Source organism: Anolis carolinensis, chromosome 3 (genome assembly GCF_035594765.1).
Source record: "Anolis carolinensis isolate JA03-04 chromosome 3, rAnoCar3.1.pri, whole genome shotgun sequence".
NCBI lineage: Eukaryota > Metazoa > Chordata > Lepidosauria > Squamata > Dactyloidae > Anolis > Anolis carolinensis.
In genome coordinates, this window is record NC_085843.1 from 99,644,277 (window position 1) to 99,666,031 (window position 21,755).

The window sequence follows — 21,755 nt, forward strand, 5'->3', positions numbered from 1 at the left end:
AACATGGTTATGCGTTCAGGCTTTTAATGAATAAATGGCAAAGTCGACATGGTCCGATTTAAGGCTAAAGCATGAGGTTTCTGGACAAATGGATCTAAGTACATGTTAAAATTTTTATATTGTATTTCAATAGTTTTTTAATTGATTGTATGTACTGTTTTTGATTCATAACTATGTTGTAAGCATTGAATTTTGCCAATTGTTGTAAGCCGTCCTGAGTCCCTTCAGGTGAAAAGGGTGGGGTATAAATGCTGGAAATAAATAAAAATAAATAATGCCCAAGGAGACACATTCACATTCACGTGGATTGGAGGCATCTCGAAAACATGATGTTCAAATGATGTGAACAGGCTTTAGAGCAGTGGTTCTCAGCCTGCGGGTCCTCTGGTGTTTTGGCTTACAACTCCTAGAAATCTTAGCCAGTTTACCAGTTGGTAGGATTTCTGGGAGCAGAAGGCCAAAATATCTAGGGACCCACAGGTTGAGAACATTGCTTTAGAGGCTTTCCACCAGGATAGGTAAAATAGCAGGATACTTCAAAATAGGTCTTGTAATGCACATCAGCAAGCATAGGTGTAAACCATATTGCATGATGAAACAGATTAAGCAGTCGGTGCTCCGACAATCCACACATGCTCATTGGGTGAGGTGAGTTGGAAAAAAACAAATCCTCCATGGCGTATAAGCACCACCCAAGTCTTTTATATCAGCTGCACATTAGCTTTGCTTCAGTCTCTGTCCCCTTCATCCTGCATTACTTAGTCCATGTAGATGTGCCTCAAAATGCTTGGAAATATATTTCAGTTAGATACAATACAGATTAGAAGGAAAAAGATCTCAGGTGGCAGAAAATCTTGTCATTTGGCAAACAATCATTCCAGAAATAGTAGTTCACACACACATATCTCAATTCAGTATAATTCATGGATGACGGAGTGTTTTTGAGTAGAAAATGCACTTTGAAGAAATATCCCTTTACATCCCTACTTACATCTACTCCTCACTTTCAGAAATAAACCCTGAAGGACACAACTAGGGGTCACCGAGTGTTAAGGATGAGAACCTTGGCATTTGTCACAAGTCTTTTAATGGGGTATTTTATAAGCTGTCTTGCTGCATGTCATTCTAGAGGCACATAAAAGAGCTAAGTGGATCCTCCTGTATGATATAATGTTGAGGCATGCCTCGGTGATGTATTGGAATGTGGCTCGCAAAGGAAGCCGGTTGCCTTTGTTCTTGCCATAAACCAACATCCACTTCCAATCAGAAAATGTTGCGAAGGAAAAACAAGCAGCGCAGCTTGTTAAGCCTGTTCCTGAGACCCCACACGGAATACCTATGCCCTCCCCTCACTTTCAGAGCTGAACCCTGACCTCTGCTCTGCCCCGGCATTCCATGACTTTATTTTATTAACTTCACTCTTGCCTGTAGAGAAGCAGATGGGCCTTTTTTATCATGGGCAGCTTAGAGGGTCTTCAAACCTGACACTATGTAACAAAATTTGAAAAAGTTTCTGTTCCTGGTTTGAAAGTTATTTCCTGTTTAATTGTGCAGTACTTACTTTGAACTTTGTTGTTATACTTGTTTTTGTGGCTGCCGCAAACTATGTTGAATTGGTTGAGACTCTATGAGGTATTCATTGAAAACCTACAACAAAATGTGGAATGTTGTGTGGTTTCCAAGCTGTATGGCCGTGTTCTAGCAGCATTTTCTCCTGACGTTTCACCTGCATCTGTGGCTGACATCTTCAGAGGAGATGTTTTTATGATAGAACCAATTAGGAAATGACATTTATAACCCAGGAGGAAAAATCGTGTTGCATAGTGTCATTTAGTGGAATAATTGCATCTGGTGAGAATTCAGTAGGAGATCTGGAAAAACTGATTTCTGTTATTGAGCAATTATGAAAGACGTAATTGAAGGAAACTACTTAAGCTTTTGTTTTGATGCACATATTTAGAAACATCCATCTACTTCTGAATTGTTCTGTCTGTGTAAATATTCAATAATCCAGCCTTGTGTTTGGAGGAGGAGGAGGATAAGATTGTTATTGTTGTTGTTGTTGTTGTTGTTGTTATTCTGCTTCCCCATCCCCAGAATTGTGATTTAAAACAGGTCACAATTGCAGTGGGCCCTTAGTATCCACTGGAGTCTGCCTCTACTGAAGATACCAAGATCCATGGATGCTCAAGTTCCATATGAATAGAACAAAGTCCCTTGTATAGAATGTAAAATAAAACTTTGCTTTTATGATGTTTTAAAATATTTTGATTTCTATGACTGAGAGGGAATTTTAACCTTGATCTCCAGAGTCATAATCCAGTTGTGAAACCTCTATAGCACGCTGGCTTCACAGAAGGAAAGTGTTCCACATTTACTCAGCCAGTAAATAAAACAGCTTCATAATATCAATTGCCACCTCCTTTTGCCCCAATGGCAGTTTCTATGATGGCAGCAAATACATTTAAGACTAGAGCATCAATTATGGTATAGTGCAGTGGTTCTCAGCCTGGGGTCCCCAGATGTTTTGGCCTTCAATTCCCAGAAATCATAACAGCTGGTAAACTGGCTGGGATTTCTGGGAGTTGTGGGCCAAAACATCTGGGGACCCCAGGCTCAGAACCACTGGTATAGTGGTTTGAGTGCTGAAAAAGAACTCCAGAGATGAGGGTTTGAATCTCTCTCAACCACAGAAATCCAGTGGGTGATCTTGAGCAAGAAATACTCTTAATCTTGAAGGATCTAAACTAAAATTTATAATAAACTGCTAGGATGGGCTACTGAAACAGAAGAAATTAAGAATTCAATGATAAAATGGTCTAGAAACATAGGCAGGCCAATTCAGATAAAAGAGTGGGAAGAAATTTGGTAGAGGAATAGAAATGACTGATTGGTCAACTTTTGAGAACTATGTTAAGATGTAATAGTGATGTAAGAGGGACAGAACTTTGTTTTTTCAAAGACTTAGTTTAAAATCAAGAAGAAATTGAACAGAAGAAAGAAGAACAGAATTCAAAAATATCCCTTTACCCTTCTCTCCCTCCCCCTTTTTTCCTTCTTTTTCTTCTTTTATTTTCTCTTTTCCTCTCTCCCCTTTTCCCCCTTTTTGTTTTGTTCTCTCTTTTTTCTTTCTTTCTTTTTTGATATTTTTATATTTCTCTGTTTTAATGTTAATATTTAAAAATTTAATTTTTAAAAAAAAAAAGAATCTAAAGGCAAATCTTGTGGTTATAACTCCTTCATAGGTTCACCTTGGGGCTACTGTACATCAGAAATGACTTGGTACACAATAATAGGAATTGTGAGGACAGAATCTGAAAGCTATTTATTGTTTTAGTCAGACTTGACGGAGAATACTCTAGTAGTCTTACTAAACGTAAGCCTTTAATCCTGCCCAGCTACTGGTATTCATCATATGGAAGTATTCAGCACTTTAAAATAAAGATATGTCTGCAGTCAAGTTACACTGAATGTTTTTCGGGCACTCAAAGGATGACTTCTCATGGCATATTTTTCTGAAACTTTTCCAATTGCAGGTCTTTAACTTTATCACCTTTTAACATTCCTTCCTTGGATTTTATTGGCAAACATGTTGTTCATTATGAAGATAAATCAATGCCACATGTAAGTTGTATGGGCTAATGAAATTGTTGTTCATACCAATGGAAAGCCATTGCCTTTTCTAGTGCAAGTAGAACAAGGGAAAAATCCTTCAGGCCCAGCATAAATTCTCTGTTGCATTTAGAAGCTGACTTGTTGATCATTTTAATGCTCTTTGGTATATTACCATGTATAACTTGGGGGAAAGTAAAGTATGCGGGATGAGCCAAAATGGGTTTTGCATACCAAAGCAGTCATAAATTCTTTCAGCATGTGGCTTTAGATGTTTCACAGAGCTGCTTTAAAAGACATTTTGATTTAAACATCCCTTTTCAGAAGAGATTCATTTCTTTCTGTGATTCATTTCCTGATCAGGGTTACAATTTGTAGGACGACTGAAGTACAAAAAACCACAACTTGATGGTGAAGTGGAACTGGGTTGTTCTTTTTCTCTGAGAACAGCTATTTTTTTTCTTATGAGAAAGACAAAACAGATTTGAGTTGTATGAGGTGTACCTTGATGTGAGATATTGTGGAATAGTTGCAAGTTATCATTACTACAGAAATATAGGTTGTGTTTTATTGACTGCCAATTTCATTTATGCCCTTTCAGGCATGTCTGCTTAGGGAGATTCATGGGTTTTACCAATGTCCATAATCTGACTTGTTGACATTTTTAGACATGCAGCTGTAAAGATATACCTTAGTCATAGGTATAGCATATTAATATGGATTATAGTCAGCCTTCCACTATCACTGGGGTTAGGGGTAGAGGTCCCTGCAAAAGTGAAAAAACACACACACAAATAAAAAAGTGATAATTTTTTAACCTGTGAATACAGTACACCTTTCTAACCTCATTCCAATAGCATTGGAGGACCTCGAGATTCAGCATGAGGTTCTAGCCATATGGAGGTATGAATCTCATGATGAATCTCGAGGTCCTCCAGTGCAATTCAGTGGTCAACTTCCAGTGGAAATTGGCTATAGAGTTGCACTGGAGAACCTAGAGATTCCTAAAGAGACCATTTTAATCTAACCTGTGGATAATCAAATCCGCAAAAGTCAAACCGCAAATGTAGAGGACCAAATACACATTGAAATTAGATCAGTGTAGAACAAAGACCCTTCTAGATTTGTGATGTAATCGTTAGATTTGCTGTTGTAGCGCTTTTCATGTCTTGTAACAATGCTAACTGAACCAAGGTGCTAAAACCCATCTTAGACATTGCTGAATGAATGAAAGGTCTCTTGAGCCTGAAAACCTCCAGGGTTGAGAGGTTATTCCCTTTGCTAAATTAATCCTTGGTATCCCTGTTGAGACTAATGAAGTCAGTGTGAGTTTCTAGGAATTAGGTTACTGAAATACAGGCAAGGACTAAAGATCTGAACCAGAAAGGGAAACAGATTTCCTACAATCCATGCCTGTGTTTCCTCTGTTTATAGATTTTGTAGAAGACATTAATTTCTCAAGAAGTATCTGTGTAAGTCTGATGTGTCTGCTCTGTGTGTGTGTGTATAAAATTTAAAAGGGATATTTTATTGTTCTGAAGTTAGTAGATTGAATAGGAAGTTATCATGATTAGTATCCATTAATGACTTGTTTTCCATCAGTTTGTCTATCTTATCTAAAGTCATCCATACTATTGGTAAGAACATCCTTCATAGTGCAGTTCTCAGCTCAAAAAATGTATAGAAAGTTTCATACAATGAATATGTACATTAGGGAGACATCATCCCAGGCAAAAGAGGAGTATAAATTCAATTAAGTAAGTAAATAATATGGAGATATTCATACAAAAAGAATACCTTTTGTACACATACTACATATTAACTATATTAGGGGGATCTTATCTATATGAATAAACACAATTTTGTGTGGTTCAAACAATACAAACTGATATAGATATTAGTTAAAAAAGACCTGGGACTGAGTATAAGAGAAAATTATGCAGAACATATATAGACTCATCTGCCCCTAGTTCCACCTGGGAGGGAAGTAGATTGCATATATTGATTGTGCAAATTATCTGCTGGTAAATTTCTTTTGATTTCCCCAGGATCTGACATAATAAATGATATGTTATATTTGACTGTTTAACCTTGATAACAGCATACATTATCCTTTGGTTGTGCTTGCTAGTAATTGTTAAACTTAATTGTATAATGCTTATGATAGTTTAGTGGATGGGATTAGAGTAGGCGACTGCATATTGTAGTTAGTGAGAAACTGGCACTGCTTATTGCTTATCCTGGTAGAAAAGGGAATAAGGCATGTACTGGGATCCAAGCTTGTTCTCATGAGAACTGGTATTTGAAGGAATGCTGTAATAGATTAATTGACCAATGACAGAAAGACCATGAAGACTAATGGAAGGGAACCTGTGGTCCAATGGAATTGTGCGCACAAAGTGAATGCTAAGCCTATATAGAGTGTATGTTTGTAACAATAGTCAATTCTGACAAGGATAGCATGTAGTAACCTGTACTGTGCTTGAAATGATGTTGTTCTACGAGTGGGACTTTGTCTGAGACAGCTTGGGTCTGTAGTTGATATCAATACGCTTATATGTAACTAAGCTCCATCGGACAATGTATCTGTCTTCTAGCTAGACATACTGTATATAGGATTGAACTCTTAATCTCTTCCATCAAGCATTTTTGGAAATGACTTGGCAACATTACTTTAAATGTGATTTATGCTTGACAGGCAGAACTGATGAAATCCTGTGACTTGCCTGGATGGGGTCTGTGCTCCCCATGAATGTTTCTAGCATTTGCAGAGAAAATGACACCAAAATCATTCGCAGTTAGAACTCTTAAATCTGCTTGTTCACATCTCCTTGGAAACTGGGCTTTCCACTTTTGTTTGGGTATCTAAGTTAAATGATCAACGTATCTTTTAAGTTATTGCAGTGCTAGAAATTTGGGAACCAGGAAAAGGCAGAATTCTTACTTGCAAAGCCAAAGTCCTCAAGTGTTGTTTCCTCTCCATCACACACACCATTACTATATCTTTGTATACCCAGAGCATTTCCCACCGATTAAGATGTCAGTTGTTTCTTCTTGTCTTCCTAGTCCAAGGTGTACACTCGCACACCAACACTGTATCTGGATTTCAAGTTAGATGCAGGAGCAAAGCACACCCAACCAGTTCCCAAAGGTAAGACATTTTCTCCATCTGGCAGAAAAGGAATCTCAAACAGTGTAAATGATGTTTGGATCAGAATCTCATTTGTGATATAATGTTCTGGAGTGAATTATTGTCTTGGAATGTTTTAATCTTATGTGCTGCCTGCAGTTAGGGTGAGTTTCCTTTTGCAAAGTGAGCAGAACAGGGGTATAAATCAACAACAAAACCAAATGCAGCACTGTGTCTACATGTTGATTTTGAATAAACAGAATCATTGCTTTTCCAAGGCCAAACTATACATTACACCAACCTTATGGCATGTATATACATCTTGCTTTTGATAAATAAATTAAGAGGCACACAGGGAAGGGGAATTGTTATTTCACAGGCTACATGCAGTGTGAGGAGGCCTCTTCTACCCATTTCTCAGCCATGTTTTAGCTAATAATCTCTCTCTCTCTCCATGTGGCCCACTGCTTAAGGAAAAAGAAACCATTTTGGTAGCAACGAGAGCTCCCCCACTACCTGACCATGATCTGACCATGGTGGTCCATGCCTTAGTTACCTCTAGACTTGACTATTGCAATGCGCTCTACGTGGGGCTGCCTTTGAAGACGGCCTGAAAATTACAACTAGTACAGCGTTCGGCAGCCAGGCTTCTAACTGGAGCGAATTACAGGGCGCGTTCTACGCCTCTGTTTAAGGAGCTCCACTGGCTGCCGTTTATTTTCCGGGCCCAATTCAAGGTGCAGGTTATCACCCAAAAAGCCTTAAACAGTTTGGGACCCACCTACCTTAGAGACCGCATCTCCCCCTATGAACCCACACGTTCTCTTCGCTCGTCGGGGGAGGCCCTCCTCTCGCTCCCACCACCCTCGCAGTCACGGTTGGTGGGGACGAGAAAGAGGGCCTTCTCCGTTGTGGCCCCCCGGCTTTGGAACTCACTCCCTAGAGAGATCAGGCAGGCCCCTACCCTCCTCTCCTTCCGTAGAAGCTTAAAAACCTGGCTCTTTCAAAAGGCCTTTGACACTTAATTTGTTGTCGGACTGATCTATCTGCCCATTTTATAATAGCCCCATTCTCAAGGTGTTGCCAATGTTATATTGCATTTTGTCCATTTCTACTGTGAAATTACCTTCCCCATTTCGGCACATTTCGGCACATTCTGCACTTTGCCTGGGTTCAATGAATTAGTCTCCTGTGTTAATATTGTATGTTTTATGTCGATTTTAACGATTGTTTTTACTGTAATTGATTTTTTATTGGATAATTGTTTTATTGCTGTGTTTTGATATTTGATTGTTTTATTGGGCAAGGCCCCATGTAAGCCGTCCCGAGTCCCTTCGGGGAGATGGGGCGGGGTATAAAAATAAAGTTGTTATTATTATTATTATTATTATTATTATTATTATTATTATTATTATTACCTAAAAGTATATTGTGCAGTTGGAGGGAGGACAGTTTTCAACTGAAATATGAGATAAGCCTCTTCATGCCATATGCCATGTACAAGGTATGCCCCCCAAGTACACCTCTCCCTCTTTCCCTTTAATAAAAAATAGTTATGTTCTAGGTTTTAAGCTTAACATGTAATTTGGCCCTTGGTCATCCATTAATAAGGAGACTGAAAACATTCTGAATTGGTATTTGATATTTTCACTCTAGTATTTTTATATTTCCTGTTCAGTTATGTGCTGAAGTCCCTTTATGCTATAAAAATCTTGGAAATAATAGTTCATTTTACCTATTATTCATATTTTGTAGATGGGTTTAAAACTAAATCAGACATGGATGCACAGTTACAGCAGTTTGATGCTATTTGAGAGAGGAACTTTGCTAGAGAGTTCTGGGACATGTCCCAAAAAATAGTACAATATTAAAGCAATCTAGCTGAGAATTGTGAGAATTTCAGGATTCCTATGGTTGATACAAACATACTGTCACAACTAAAGGTTGCATTATTATAGCTTCCTACAATTGCCATGCTTGACCCATAACATTTAGTCTGACATTCCATCTTAATAAACCTGCACAAGCAGCCTGAGGGGTCTTGTAGCCCCCTTATGTGAGTGGCAGAACTATGTATTAAGCTGCATTTAACCATAGCTTTTTGTGACATTTGAACTAAAATCATGGTTGATTGCTCCCAGACAGGCGCATATGCTAACTTCAAATCATGGTTTAGAATACAGTATGTGTGTGAGCTGATCTTGTTTAAGAACAATTAACCGTAACCCCAGTTTTCATGCAAGAGGAGATGGTGGTCATTTGTAGCTTCTTCACTCTTTGCGAATATGGAAGCAAAGTGGGACAAAGAGAACTCTGCTTGTTATATTATTTTCTATGTATCTTGATACATTGCTCAGATGTGTGAGGATTTTTTTTGAATAATAGGACACACCAGCATAATCATAGTAAAGCATAAGATAAGCACTAGTTCCTAGACTGTTGATCATGTGTGAGTGGTGTCTTCTGATGTTAATTACTCAGTTTTCCTTCTCCTTGAAAACAGAATTGTTTTCAACAAGAATTTGAGGACAAACTGTTATGAACTGGAAATTGGTGATTTTTTTAAGTGAAACACCAAAATGGATGAGAAGCATTTTACCCTTTTCATTTGGTTTGTGGAACAAAACAAAAATGAGCAAAACAGTTTGGAACACCTTGGTTGCTAAAATGGCACAAGGAGAGAAGTTGAAACACACACAGAGCCACATCTGCTGTTAGATTGACAGCCTTTGCATCTGTATTTCATTTATGAAAGCTACAATATATTAAATCATGTAATATGTATTTTTTTTTTACAGAAAACAGATTTTTTTCTATTGGACACTGAGGTCAGCCAATGGATCTTTTTCTATCTTATAGAGTCTCAGCATCAGTTGCAAAGAATCTGCAGCTGGATTCAAAAGCTTTATCCAGACCCATGCTTTGCTACTTATGCTGTCTTAGCTTCAGTAAGATTCAAATGAATAAAGATTTGTAAGGCTCTCTATATGAGCTCAGGATCTGGAAGTGCAATATTTCTTAGCATTTATTCCACATTTTTCTCTTGGAGTATTGTAAGTTCATTCTATAATTTTTATGATGCACTGGTCTATGATTCTTTATATTTAAGCAAACTCAGGGAAGACCTGGATGTCTAAGTGTGTATTAAAAACTGCTGAAGGTTTAGCATATTCAAACAGGATTGTTTACCATATCCTTGTAAATAATTTCTTATCTTGCCAATAAGAAAGATCAGTGGAATACCTGGAATACTGTGTCCAATTTTGGGCACCACAGTTGAAGGGAGATGTTGACAAGCTGGAAAGCGTCCAGAGGAGGGCGACTAAAATGATTAAGGGTCTGGAGAACAAGCCCTATGAGGAGCGGCTTAAAGAGCTGGGCATGTTTAGCCTGCAGAAGAGAAGGCTGAGAGGAGACATGATAGCCATGTACAAATACGTGAAGGGAAGTCATAGGGAGGAGGGAGCAAGATTGTTTTCTGCTGCCCTGCAGACTAGGACACGGAACAATGGCTTCAAACTACAGGAAAGGAGATTCCACCTGAACATCAGGAAGAACTTCCTCACTGTGAGAGCTGTTCGACAGTGGAACTCTCTCCCCGGGGCCGTGGTGGAGACTCCTTCTTTGGAGGCTTTTAAGCAGAGGCTGGATGGCCATCTGTCGGGGGTGCTTTGAATGCGATTTCCTGCTTCTTAGCAGGGGGTTGGACTGGATGGCCCATGTGGTCTCTTCCAACTCTACTATTCTATGATTCTATGATTCTATATGGCCCTATATTGTGCTTGTTTCCTTTAAAGATATATCTTTGGAGTATAGAGGCTGCAATCCTCATGGCTATAATATTGTAATTAGGATCACTGGTGCTACTTCTGGAAATGAGTAGGAAGTTAATACTATTGAATCTCCATAATCTAGACATCAGAAATACTCCAAAACCTTAAATGTCTATGTAAGTAGGAACATCTATGCATGTGGAAATACATATGCTGCCTTTGGGGAAAGGGGGTTAGTCACACATCCAGCACTGCCCGAGCTTTGACTCAAGGAGCCATGGTGGGGAAAAGGGAAGGGGGGGAAGCAAGCAGGACTCCACTACACATGGCCCCTGTCAAATGCAGGCAAATAGGCTGCAGACAAACAAAAATATAGTACACACAAAACTCCAGAACATTTTAAATTAACATGAACTTGAAGTTTGATAAGGACCAAACTTTCTACCAGTCTGTTACCTTCACTTAGTATGCAGGGATGACTGACAGGCTCTGTGTTTTTCTTTAGAAAAGCCCACATGGTTGGAGAGAAAAAAAATATCCCTACCCCCCAGCTCTTTACTCTGTTTCTTGAAACTATCTTGATAACAAATGTGAATTGTATGGTTATCAACATATGACTATAGCCATCATTACTAATTTGGATGCTTTAAGTGCTGGATGTTTAAACCAAGAGTAGGTCCTCCAGATGTTGTTGGACCAAAGACTCAGTAATGTCACAGCATTGGCTGTGCTTGCTAGGACTAATGGGAAATGTGATCCAACAAAACCTGAGAGCCAGAAACTGTCTGGCTTAAATAATGTGAAATTCTTATTTGATTGAATCGTTCCTGGAATACTTTGTCCAGTTCTGGGCCTTGTGATTTAGTATGATGTGTAAGATTGGGAGGTGACATGGTGGTCATTTTAAAATATCTGAAAAAATTTCATGTAGAAGGCAGAACAAGCTTCTTTTCTGCTGCTCCAGAGACTAGAATGAGAATTAGTCTCTCTGAGTATTGCAAGAAGACATCTTAGAAGAAAAGAGATTCTACCTAAACATTAGAAAGAACTACACTTTGCTGCAAGAACTGTTCAAGAATGGAGTTGACTGCTTTGAAGAGTGGTTGACTTTCTTTGGAAGTCATTAAATGGGAGTTAGATAGGTATTTTTGAAGAGTCTCAACTCATTATCCTCCAGTTCAGCCTATGTTTCAGTCAAATTCTACTCCAAAGCCATAGAACTATCAGCAGAAGAAGGAGGTGGAAGTAAGACCTCCAAGCTCAAAGAAAAAAGTAGACTCAGATGGCTGGCATAAACCCTCTGCTTTTTATGAAAGTTAGTGCTTCAATGGCAGGCAGCCCTGATTAGCAACCAAGTAAATAGTTTGGATGTAAAATAATCGAAGTTTGTCATTGCTATTGTCATATAAGGTCTTCAATCTGAAACACTGAAGAGATGCTGTAAGAAAAGATAGACACTACTAAACTAGAGAGACCAATGATCCAGTTCATTATACCAGTGCTTGCTGTGACTTTCTCATATTTTTAAGCTTTTCCTGTTTAGTCCATAGTGATATAAAATGCAGTCCTTTCTTGTACATCAGAACTTCATAGATGCTTTATGAAGAATGTTTGAAACTTAAAATAACAATGAAATTGAAAATAAATATTCAATTCATGCTTAATGTATAAGGGCCTTAGAGTCACAGCTGCAATCCAGTTTGGAGCTGGCTGTGCCAGATTGTGATTACAGTATATTTTGATTTCATTAAAACATCACTATGTGTTCTTGCATCTAAAAAAGGGCACTGCTCAGGGCTCCCTCCATGTTTGTTGTACCATCCCTCATTCATCTTCTCCTACCCTTCCAGTCTAAATTGACTTTTGTCTTTTGCTTCTGTTTCTATTGCTATTATTAATATACTCATGGTATAGCTATTTCATCCTAACTGTTTTCTAGTCTGGGATTCAAGGTAGCTTACAGCAATTAAAAGAATCCTACCTTAAAATGTTCCAGATACAAAAGTTAAAATATTATTAAAGTAGCCACAAATTAAAAACAGTTAAAAAGCATAACTGTTATAAAGGTCAGTTCTGTAAGGCCCAGTTACCTTGAGCAATTGATCTTTAAATAATTGCTGAAATTAGAAAAAAGGTTTTCGCTTGCCTGTGGAAAGATAGCAAGGAGGGTGCCAGTCTAACCTTGCTCAGAAGGGAGTTCAGGAGCATGGACAACCATCTGAAAAGTCCTTCTTCTTCTGTGTCCCACCAAATGTACCTTCAGAATGCCCTATGCAGAAAATCTCAAAAAATGAGTGGACTCATTGGGATAATATGGCCCTTCAGATAGTTTTCTCTTTCACCTCTCCTTCTCCCCTCACCTTATGCATCCAGACATTATGGACTCTGCTGGAGCTGCCGATAGCTCTCTTTTGTGTGTGGGCATTGTTGATTTGACTGTATAAGAATCAACAACCACTCTATGAAGCTGGGGGAAAAAGGAAGATGTGATATAATGGCTGTAATATATACATGTAATTACCTACATGTTGCAAAAGCAGCTCTGGGCCCCTTATATGATTTTAAACCCTAAAGATAACCATACAATGTTGATTTTATCTTTAGGATGTCTTCCTGTATATGTCTATTTATGGATAAAAATGGGGGTCTCTTATCTGGAGCATAACATGGCAGGATTATTGTGTCTAAATTATGGAACTCTGAGCTTGTTCTGGGACAGATGCCCAGAAAAAGGGGAAGATGTGACCTTGAAAGGAAAGTAGCTGTTCCTGAAATCCATCTGTTATTTCAGAGATTCATTTGAAAAGAAGATGTTTTCGAACTGCCATAGTCTTAGCAGTAATGTTTAACAAAAATATAAGTAGACCAGAATATAATTTTATTGTTTTTTCACTCATGAATCTCTAATTGCTAAGTATTTTGCTTGGCTAAAAAGGAATGATTGACTTGTTTGTCTAGTAAAGCAGAATCTTATCGGATCTCTGTTCTGAAATGTATCTGTTAACATATTAATTCCCATCAAACATGCTAGGATTGCAGAGATTGAGAAAGTGATGTTTTGTGATTAAAGGCCCTTTCACACAGCCATATTACCCAGAATATCAAGGCAGAACATCCCATAATATCTGCTTTGAACTGGGATATCTGAGTCCACAGTGCCATATATTCCAGTTCAAAGCAGATAATGTGGGATTTTATTTATCTGTGTGGAAGGGGCCTAAAACTCCCAAAATCAGCTAACCAATGTGACCAGCAGACATACCTCCTGTAGGATCCTAAAGGTCTTCACTCCCTATACACAATTATTTTTTCCCAAGCAGTGGAATTACCTCTGAATAAAATATATTCTAGGACTGATTGAGATACAAAAAAACCGACAAAATATAACAGCTGGTTGTGGGTTTCAGGTGTGCCATTGCATGGCAAAACTGAAAGATACTCATTCCTAAGCGTCCTGTGTGTTTGTAGCCCTTTTCCCCTTCCCATCTCACTGGATAGAAAACAGAGTAAAGGCAGTGGATAATATAGGAATGTGAAAACACACATTCTGTCAACTGACAAACACACACACACCATCCCTGCTGAGAAAACATCCCTCTTCTCTCTTGCACTCAGAAGGTATTATTATTATTATTATTATTATTATTAATAATAATTTTATTTATACCCCACCTTTCTTCCAGTGAGGATTCAAGGCAACTAACAACCACACAACCTAATGACAACTTAAAGCAAAGCAAATGCAAAAATTAAAAGACAATTAAATATTGATGTGTGGATATAAAGTTAAAATGCAATTAATTAAAATACAACACATAAACTTACATTTAAAACTGACAATTCTTCCAAAATCCCACCCACAACCTCCAGCAGGGTGCCCCTTATCCTTCCTCAAATGCAGCTGGCAAAGAAATAGCTCAACTTGCTTGTGAAAGGGAGGGAGTTCCAAAGTTTAGGAGCAGCTGCCATAAAGGCCCTTTCCTTTGTTTCCACCAAACACACTTGAGCAGGTGATGGGACAGAGAGAAGGCCATCCACAGGTGAACATAGGTATCTGGCAGGTTTATAAAGAGAGAGACAGCCCTTCAAACAACCTGGATTTAAGCTGTATTGAGCTTTATAGGTCAAAAGCAGCATCCTTTTTGTTCCTTCTCTCAGTTGAAAGAAAGGTATAGGGAGAGAACAAACAGAGGTGTGAATGCCAACACCTATTTCAGCATCCAATACGAAAAGTCTGATTGCAACTGCAGATTTCCTTCTTGAGAAACAAAAAAATCAGCAAACAAAAGGTTAGGCTCTCCTCTCTATATGCATTTTACCTATTAGAGTAGATGTAAAAATGCAAAATAAGGATTGCATTGGACTAATAATACATTTTACAACTTGGACATTTTGATAATTAAGGAAAAGGGTAGGCAGGCAGTATTGAGAGATGAATGAAATGTATCACTGTTACAATTAAAACTGTATAACTATTTAAATATTGTAATGATTCAGGGTCAAATCCTTATGTACTCACTTCAAAAAAGCTTCCCAACATGGCTGAAATCCCACTTATACCTTACAAGTATTTCCAACATTGACTGTCATATGCTAAAATCTATATATTCCAAGCTATCTTTTTGTCTTTCAGGTTGGACAGCATTTATTTACACACTCTCTGGCAACATTTGTGTTGGTAGGTTTGACACTGATTCCTCACTACTGTTAAGATTCTTGTAATTCTATTTCTGTTCCTGAGGAGGAAAGACAAAATGCAAATTTAAAAAATGTTGAGTTTTTTTACCCAGAGAAATTAATTGTGAAACAGGCAATGACATCTAGTACAGGTTTTTTTCTCTTGTGTGAATTATTACTGTAAAAAAATAGTAAATGCACTGAATTACCTCTGCCCACTCTCTCTTTTAATTTGCTGGTAATCATTTGCTGTCAGTCCTAATTATTTGTGGTATGAAGTGAAAGACACTTCCCTCTACACATGACAATGGAGGAACAGCTGCTTGTGTTTTACAAAATACAAGAGTTACCTCAAAAGACTATAGTGATGCTCAGTCTCCCCATACAATTTCCAAATAAGCCCTGTTTCAAGAACACTCATAAAATGTTGCTTAAACACATTAGAACCCTATTTTTCATTGCAGTCTGGTTCTGCCTGACTAGCTGACTGGGATATTTTGTGGAAGGGGCTTGAATGATTATATAGACAGCCTCCACATTTATATGTTTCACCTTTGCAGATTTAATTATTTGTAGATTTGATTAAAATGTTATATCTGGTCATCTCTAGGTCTTTCAGTGTGACTCAGTGTTCAATTTTCTTAGGAAGTGTTGATAGTTGCATGAAAGAAAGTTGACCATAGAGACATGCTGGAAGACATAAATATTTCTAAAAATAATACCTCTGTAGGAATCTTTAGAAGGTGTTCTCTCAGGTTAAACTGTTTTTACTTCACAGTTTTCCCACTTTAGCACTGGTCCTGCATCCTTAAGCCCCGTCAAATATGGAGGGCTAATTGCATATGTTACAGAAACAGTGTATGTGAAGTTCACTAGCCAGTATCTCTTTGATGCTGCTACAACAGCTGACTTCTTTAAAAGGTATTTTCTTTCCAAAGGTCCTGCTGATGCTCAACAAAAGGTAGAGCCTCACCACACAGCAGTGCTGGATGATGGGGATTGTGTCCAGCTTGAGAATAAGGTATTTTACAACTGATCATTTTGGTTCAACAACACTTCCCTCGTTACCATGACACTAACATGTATAACTTAAAGGATTAAATACACATGATAGGATTTAATATTTAGTCTGAGACAGAACATAGGCTGTCTATAAAGAGCCAAGGCGAGGGAAACTGTCATGAGAATGTCGTAAGAACTGCTACAAAATTTGGATCAAAATTCTTCTTATGCTATGTTCAAGGGCATGTGTAGGATGTATACTATAGGGCATATGATGTATACGAGTGAAGCTCAGCTGCAATTCTTACAATGTTATACTTATGTAAATAATATCTACTGTTTAACTACTAAAGAATAAGCATATTGATTTCCTAGATTTCCTTTTTCTTCCTCTTTATTCAATTTTTAGTTATTTATTTTTAAATTTTAATCTGTGAGGTGCTTCAGTTGGCCCTTCTAACAAATATGTGGCCTATCCTGAAAAATAGGGTGTTTTTTTTAAAAATGATGGACCCAATTTCAAAGTGGCATATTTCATGATGCCTACATGTTACAAGGAGCCCCGGTGGCGAAGTGCGTTAAAGCACTGAGCTGCTGAACTTGCATACCGAAAGGTCCCAGGTTCAAATCCCGGGAGCGGAGTGAGCGCCCGCTGTTGCTCCAGCTTCTGGGAGAGGATTTAGGAATAGTAATTTGAAACTCTGACTTACAAACAACTCATGGCTAAGAAAGGGTGTGAGACAACAGAATATGTGAGAACTCTACTCCTCAGAAGGAAGGGAAATTCAGTCATAGAGAATTCCATTTTCATCATGGGGAAAAGGGGTCTCAACTGAAGCTTTATCACCAATCCTTGTTTCCACAACAAGGCATTTTTTTTCCAAAATCCAGTTTCACAGGGACAGAAAGTAAAGTGAAGTTTTCTGAACACCCTTCCCTATGCTAAGTGTGTGTATGTATATATTGACTTATGCTTTAAAATGGACCTATATATAGCAATTTCAAGTTAAATCAATCTTTTTGAAACACCTTGCACTTTTCAGAAGCACACTTACTCATTCAAACAGGCTCTGGGAGGTTTTAGAAGACCATAGTTTCCATTGTTTGAGTATATAATTTACATAGTGTGATCAATGCCAAGGAATTAAAAAGGGTGGTTTATTTTACATTTCTAGTGAAACCAAACATTTCTGGGCTAGAAAATAGATTATTTTGTGGTTTGTTCAGAAAAGTAATTTATTTTCTGGAGAGGATTGTGGAGAGAATATAATTGAAAATTTTAAAACCCATTGCACTTCTGCTCTTGTGTTTTCTTAGAAAAATTGAATTTGACATGATCCAAAAATGGTTCTTCTTTTTGTTTTATTTATCCTATGTTGTGGGCTACGCCCTAATATCTGAGCCAATTTTGCAATACTAAGCAGCACATGTCCTGAGAACAACAGATTCTGTTACAATTCTTCCTTGCAAAATGCCCAGCAGTTTGTCTCCAGCTCAGAAAGTTATGATTTTCACCTTCTGCTGATAGGGCAAAAAGCACCATTTTGTTCATTCTAGGCAGCGGTGCAATTTTAGAGGGGAATTTGTCTATATCCCAGATTTTTAAATGAAAGAATGAATATATGAATCACTTTAGGGTGCTATGTATGTTCTGAATGGATATGTATACCTGCTTACCCCAACATCTATCGGATAATCTTATTTTCTGCACATGATGTGTGTGTATCTGAGCCCAGTTTTTACATTGATTTGTTCAGATTTCTTGTTTTTAACATGAAGAATTGTGATGATCTTGTGTTTTCTAAAAGATATATGAAAATAGTGATTTAGGTGATCTTGCATGGAATCTTTCATGTGCAACTGTTGCGTAAAGAGAAAGCCATGGGCCAAAGCATTTTTGGACTAAAACTTGCAGAATCTCCAGCCAACACATCTACTTGGAGTATGCCCTTGAAGACAACTCAGAAAATGTGTGTTTTTCTCATTTTGTTGATTGGTGCTCTCTTTTCATTCCCTTAGGATGCTGAAATGAGTCATTTTGTTTTAGTGGCTGGTGAGCCAATAAAGGAAACAGTGATTCAACATGGTAAACACTTGTTATTTCAGCTGTTTTTTAAACGAGTGGGGAGTTTGTGATATATTTTTTTCATTTTCAACTGCATACAATTCTATAGGTGTTCCATTTTTTCCTTCTTCAGTTGCAAAACTATTTATCTTCAGTGACAGGCGTGTGTGATCTTCTAGTTTTGATAGATGTGCATCGAAGGTGCTCAAGAGGTCTTACTTTAGATCTTATGCTATAATCCATTCTGTGTAAATCATAAACATCTACATCAATTTCATTCTGTGTAATAGGAGCCTCCGGTGGCATAATGGGTTAAATCCTTGTGCCGGCAGGACTGCTGACCTAAAGGTTGAGTTGCTGACCTGAAGGTTGCCGGTTCGAATCTGGAGAGAGCGGGTGAGCTCCCTCAGTTGGCTCCAGCTCCCCATGCAGGGACATGAGAGTAGCCTCCCACAAGGATGGTAAAACATCAAACATCCAGGCGTCCCCTGGGCAATATCCTTGCAGATAACCAGCTCTCTCACACCAGAAGCTACTTGCAGTTTCTCAAATTGCTCCTGACATGAAAGAACATCTATGTAATTGGTGAAAGGATTTGTTAAAACACTATACAGTGTTCCCTCACTATTTTGCGGTTCACTTTTCACAGATTTGCTGTTTTATGGTTTTTCTATAAACTCTAAAAGACTATTATAAATCATAAAAATACATTTTACAGCCTAAGGAAGGGAGGAAGGAGAAGCCAAAGGGAGAGAAAAGGAGCCCAAGCGGCAACAGGAGGAGAAGGAGGTGATTTATCAACACACGATTGGTTGATAAATACTTAAAATAGTGTATAACTACTAAAGTAATGTATAAATATTAAGATAAATATAGCGTCCCTACTTCATGGATTTTCACTTATTGCGGGTGGTCCTGGAACCTAACCCCAGTGATAAGTGAGGGAACACTGTACTCACTTTGAAAAAAAATAACTTTTTAAAACTTGTCTCTAAACAATGGAAAGTAAAATAAGCAAATGAATGTTACTTGTTTCCTTGTAAACATACTCAGCTGGGTTTTGAACTTGAAATGGAACAGTGAATGTAACATGCATGCCAGCTTCCACTTCAGTGAGTCACAGTAAAAATTAGATTATAATATTTGTGTCTTCTTTTTTCCATTTCAATAGCAGTACAGGTGTCAAGATGTGACCTGACATTAAAACAGAATAGTCATGAACACAAGTGTTAGATTAGCAAGAAGACACCATGCTAAAACCAGTTCGTTTAAGCAGTAAAAAATGGGTCCAGCTGTATATTTCTTTGGAAGTTATTTCCTAAGATACAGCTGTTTTAGTGCAACAAGCAAAATGCTGCCCTTCATATATTGTTTGAATGCATCTTCAAACATTCCTTATCTTTATCTCTGGCGGCAAGGCCAATTGGGAAAGTGTGCAGTTCAGCAACACTGTTTTAGTTCCTGCCAAACTTACTGACCTTACTGATAGATGGATGACTAAGACCTCCAAAATATGATCATGATGAGTGTATGTAGTCATTCCAGTCACTTAGCCAGTTGGGGCAGCAATTCTCTATGTTATATTGCTGAGTGCTTCCCCAGACTCCCTACTTGAGATTTTTTAAGACCAATTGGAAAACAAAATGTAGCTTGAGATTTCATGGTCTCCAGCCAATGAAGACTGGAATCCATAAAAGCTTGTGCTAGGATTCCCAACCACCCCCACCCCAAAGTCTCAAGTGTGCTACATGTATATCTTTTTATGGCGAAACAGAGTACCATGGACATGTTATTGAATACATGAAATCTTATTGTTTGGTATTAAAACTGAAGAACAGTCAGTCTTCCGTATCCAGGGATTCAACAATCCATGGTTTGATTTTTTTTAAAAAAAAAAATCCAAAAAGCAAACATTTAAACCTCAAAACAGGGGAACTGTCTTGAGGTTTCAATGTTTGCTTTTCAATATTAATTTGGATTTGGATTAAAATAGGCAACTGTGGCCCCTTCTACACTACCATATAAAATCCAGATTATCTGCTTTGAACTGGATTATATGGCAGTGTAAGGACCTCAACACACTACAGCATGGATCCATTTAAAATCCAGTTTCTGCCTCCTGCGGAATTCCGGGGCTTGTCGCTTCGGGAGGAGCCTTTAAACTGCTCAGCCAGACAGGTCATGGGCCTCACTAAACCACAAACCCCAGAATTCTGCAGGAGGCAGAAAGCGGGTTTAAACTGGATCCATGCTCTAGTGTGATGAGGCTGAGGGTCCTGAGTAATTCTGTATTCAGATTGTTGGGCTTTAAATGGGAAGAAAGTGAAGGCAAGGAATAGGATGCAGTTTGAATCCCAACTATAAAAAAGATAGTGCTCACAATAATCTGCTTAATATAGTGTTTTGTTATTAACCTTTAAATAAATACATACATTTTTATCCTAGGGCCATTTGTTATGAATACCCAGGAAGAAATTTTACAAGCCATTGATGACTACAGAAATGCAAGAAATGGCTTTGAAAGAGCTACCACCTGGAAATCAAAGATTGGAAACAAATGATTTGGAATATTAGAAATGCAACTGGTCGACTGATTATGTTTATAGCTGTACATCTTCATTCTCCTAGTCTTTCCTCATGAGTTACTCTCTTTGCTTCACTGGACCTAATTATGTGGATGTGCCAGATAGACTTATAGAAACAAAGTTAACTTACTGTTATAGAATAGTGCATCTCTATTTTTAATGTTCTTTTAAAAATACATATATTACAAATACTCCGTAGTAGAAAATGCACAGAAATCTATTTCTCTGTAATAAAAATTGCCTTCAGTTTTCAGTGTGCACTAAAAACTTTGTTTTAAAAATGAGTATGTTGTACCACAGTCTTACAACACAGAGAACTTAAAACATGTAGGAACAAGGTGGTACTGCTGGGTCAGCCCGATTTATAGTGCTAAGGTTTCATATTTCAGGTCATTCTCCTTAAAATAATGGCCTTCTGCGTTGCTTTGGTTTTATAAATGCTATGCCATTGGCAGGGACAAAATGGGATCAGAGCCAAAATGTGAGTGTGTTTTCTGCCAGTGTCTGCATCAGATTTAAGACGCATGCTTCTACTGGCTTCCATGAAGGCTGTGAAAAAAAGTTTCAATGCAGAGTTGGATTACAGCTCTCCCTGGCTCAAAACATTGGCTGTTAATGCTGTTAAAAAGAGGCTGTAACATGGAGCACCAAGAAATCCCAGCAGATTTTAACCTTTCCTGGACCACAAATGAGTATTGATTTTCTTCTTTTTTTCTTGAGATGGATTGAGTTTTTGAACTGGAATCATTTTTTTTTGGCATATGGAAACATTTGTCTACTCTTTTATATTTTTTGAATCTTAACAAGTATCAACAGGAAAGAAATGACACTGTTTATGTGAATTCCACTCTTTTTTTTTTTTTTTTTTTTTAAAACCAAAACAAAACTCTGCAGTTGTTTACTTCTGATGT

General features: G+C 37.9%; 1 protein-coding gene across 2 annotated transcripts in view; it reads left to right on the forward strand.

Annotated features, from left to right (window-relative positions):
• Nucleotides 1-21,705, forward strand: part of pir (pirin) — a 48,908-nt gene extending 27,203 nt beyond the window's left edge. For both annotated transcript variants that reach the window (XM_003218892.4, XM_008107247.3), the window contains exons 6-10: nt 6,679-6,763; nt 15,149-15,193; nt 16,131-16,213; nt 18,214-18,280; nt 20,705-21,705. In XM_003218892.4, the coding sequence (XP_003218940.1) occupies nt 6,679-6,763; nt 15,149-15,193; nt 16,131-16,213; nt 18,214-18,280; nt 20,705-20,820 (396 nt within the window). In that variant the 3' untranslated portion in view covers nt 20,821-21,705. The remainder of the gene's footprint in view (nt 1-6,678; nt 6,764-15,148; nt 15,194-16,130; nt 16,214-18,213; nt 18,281-20,704) is intronic.
• The last annotated feature ends 50 nt before the right edge of the window (nt 21,706-21,755 follow it).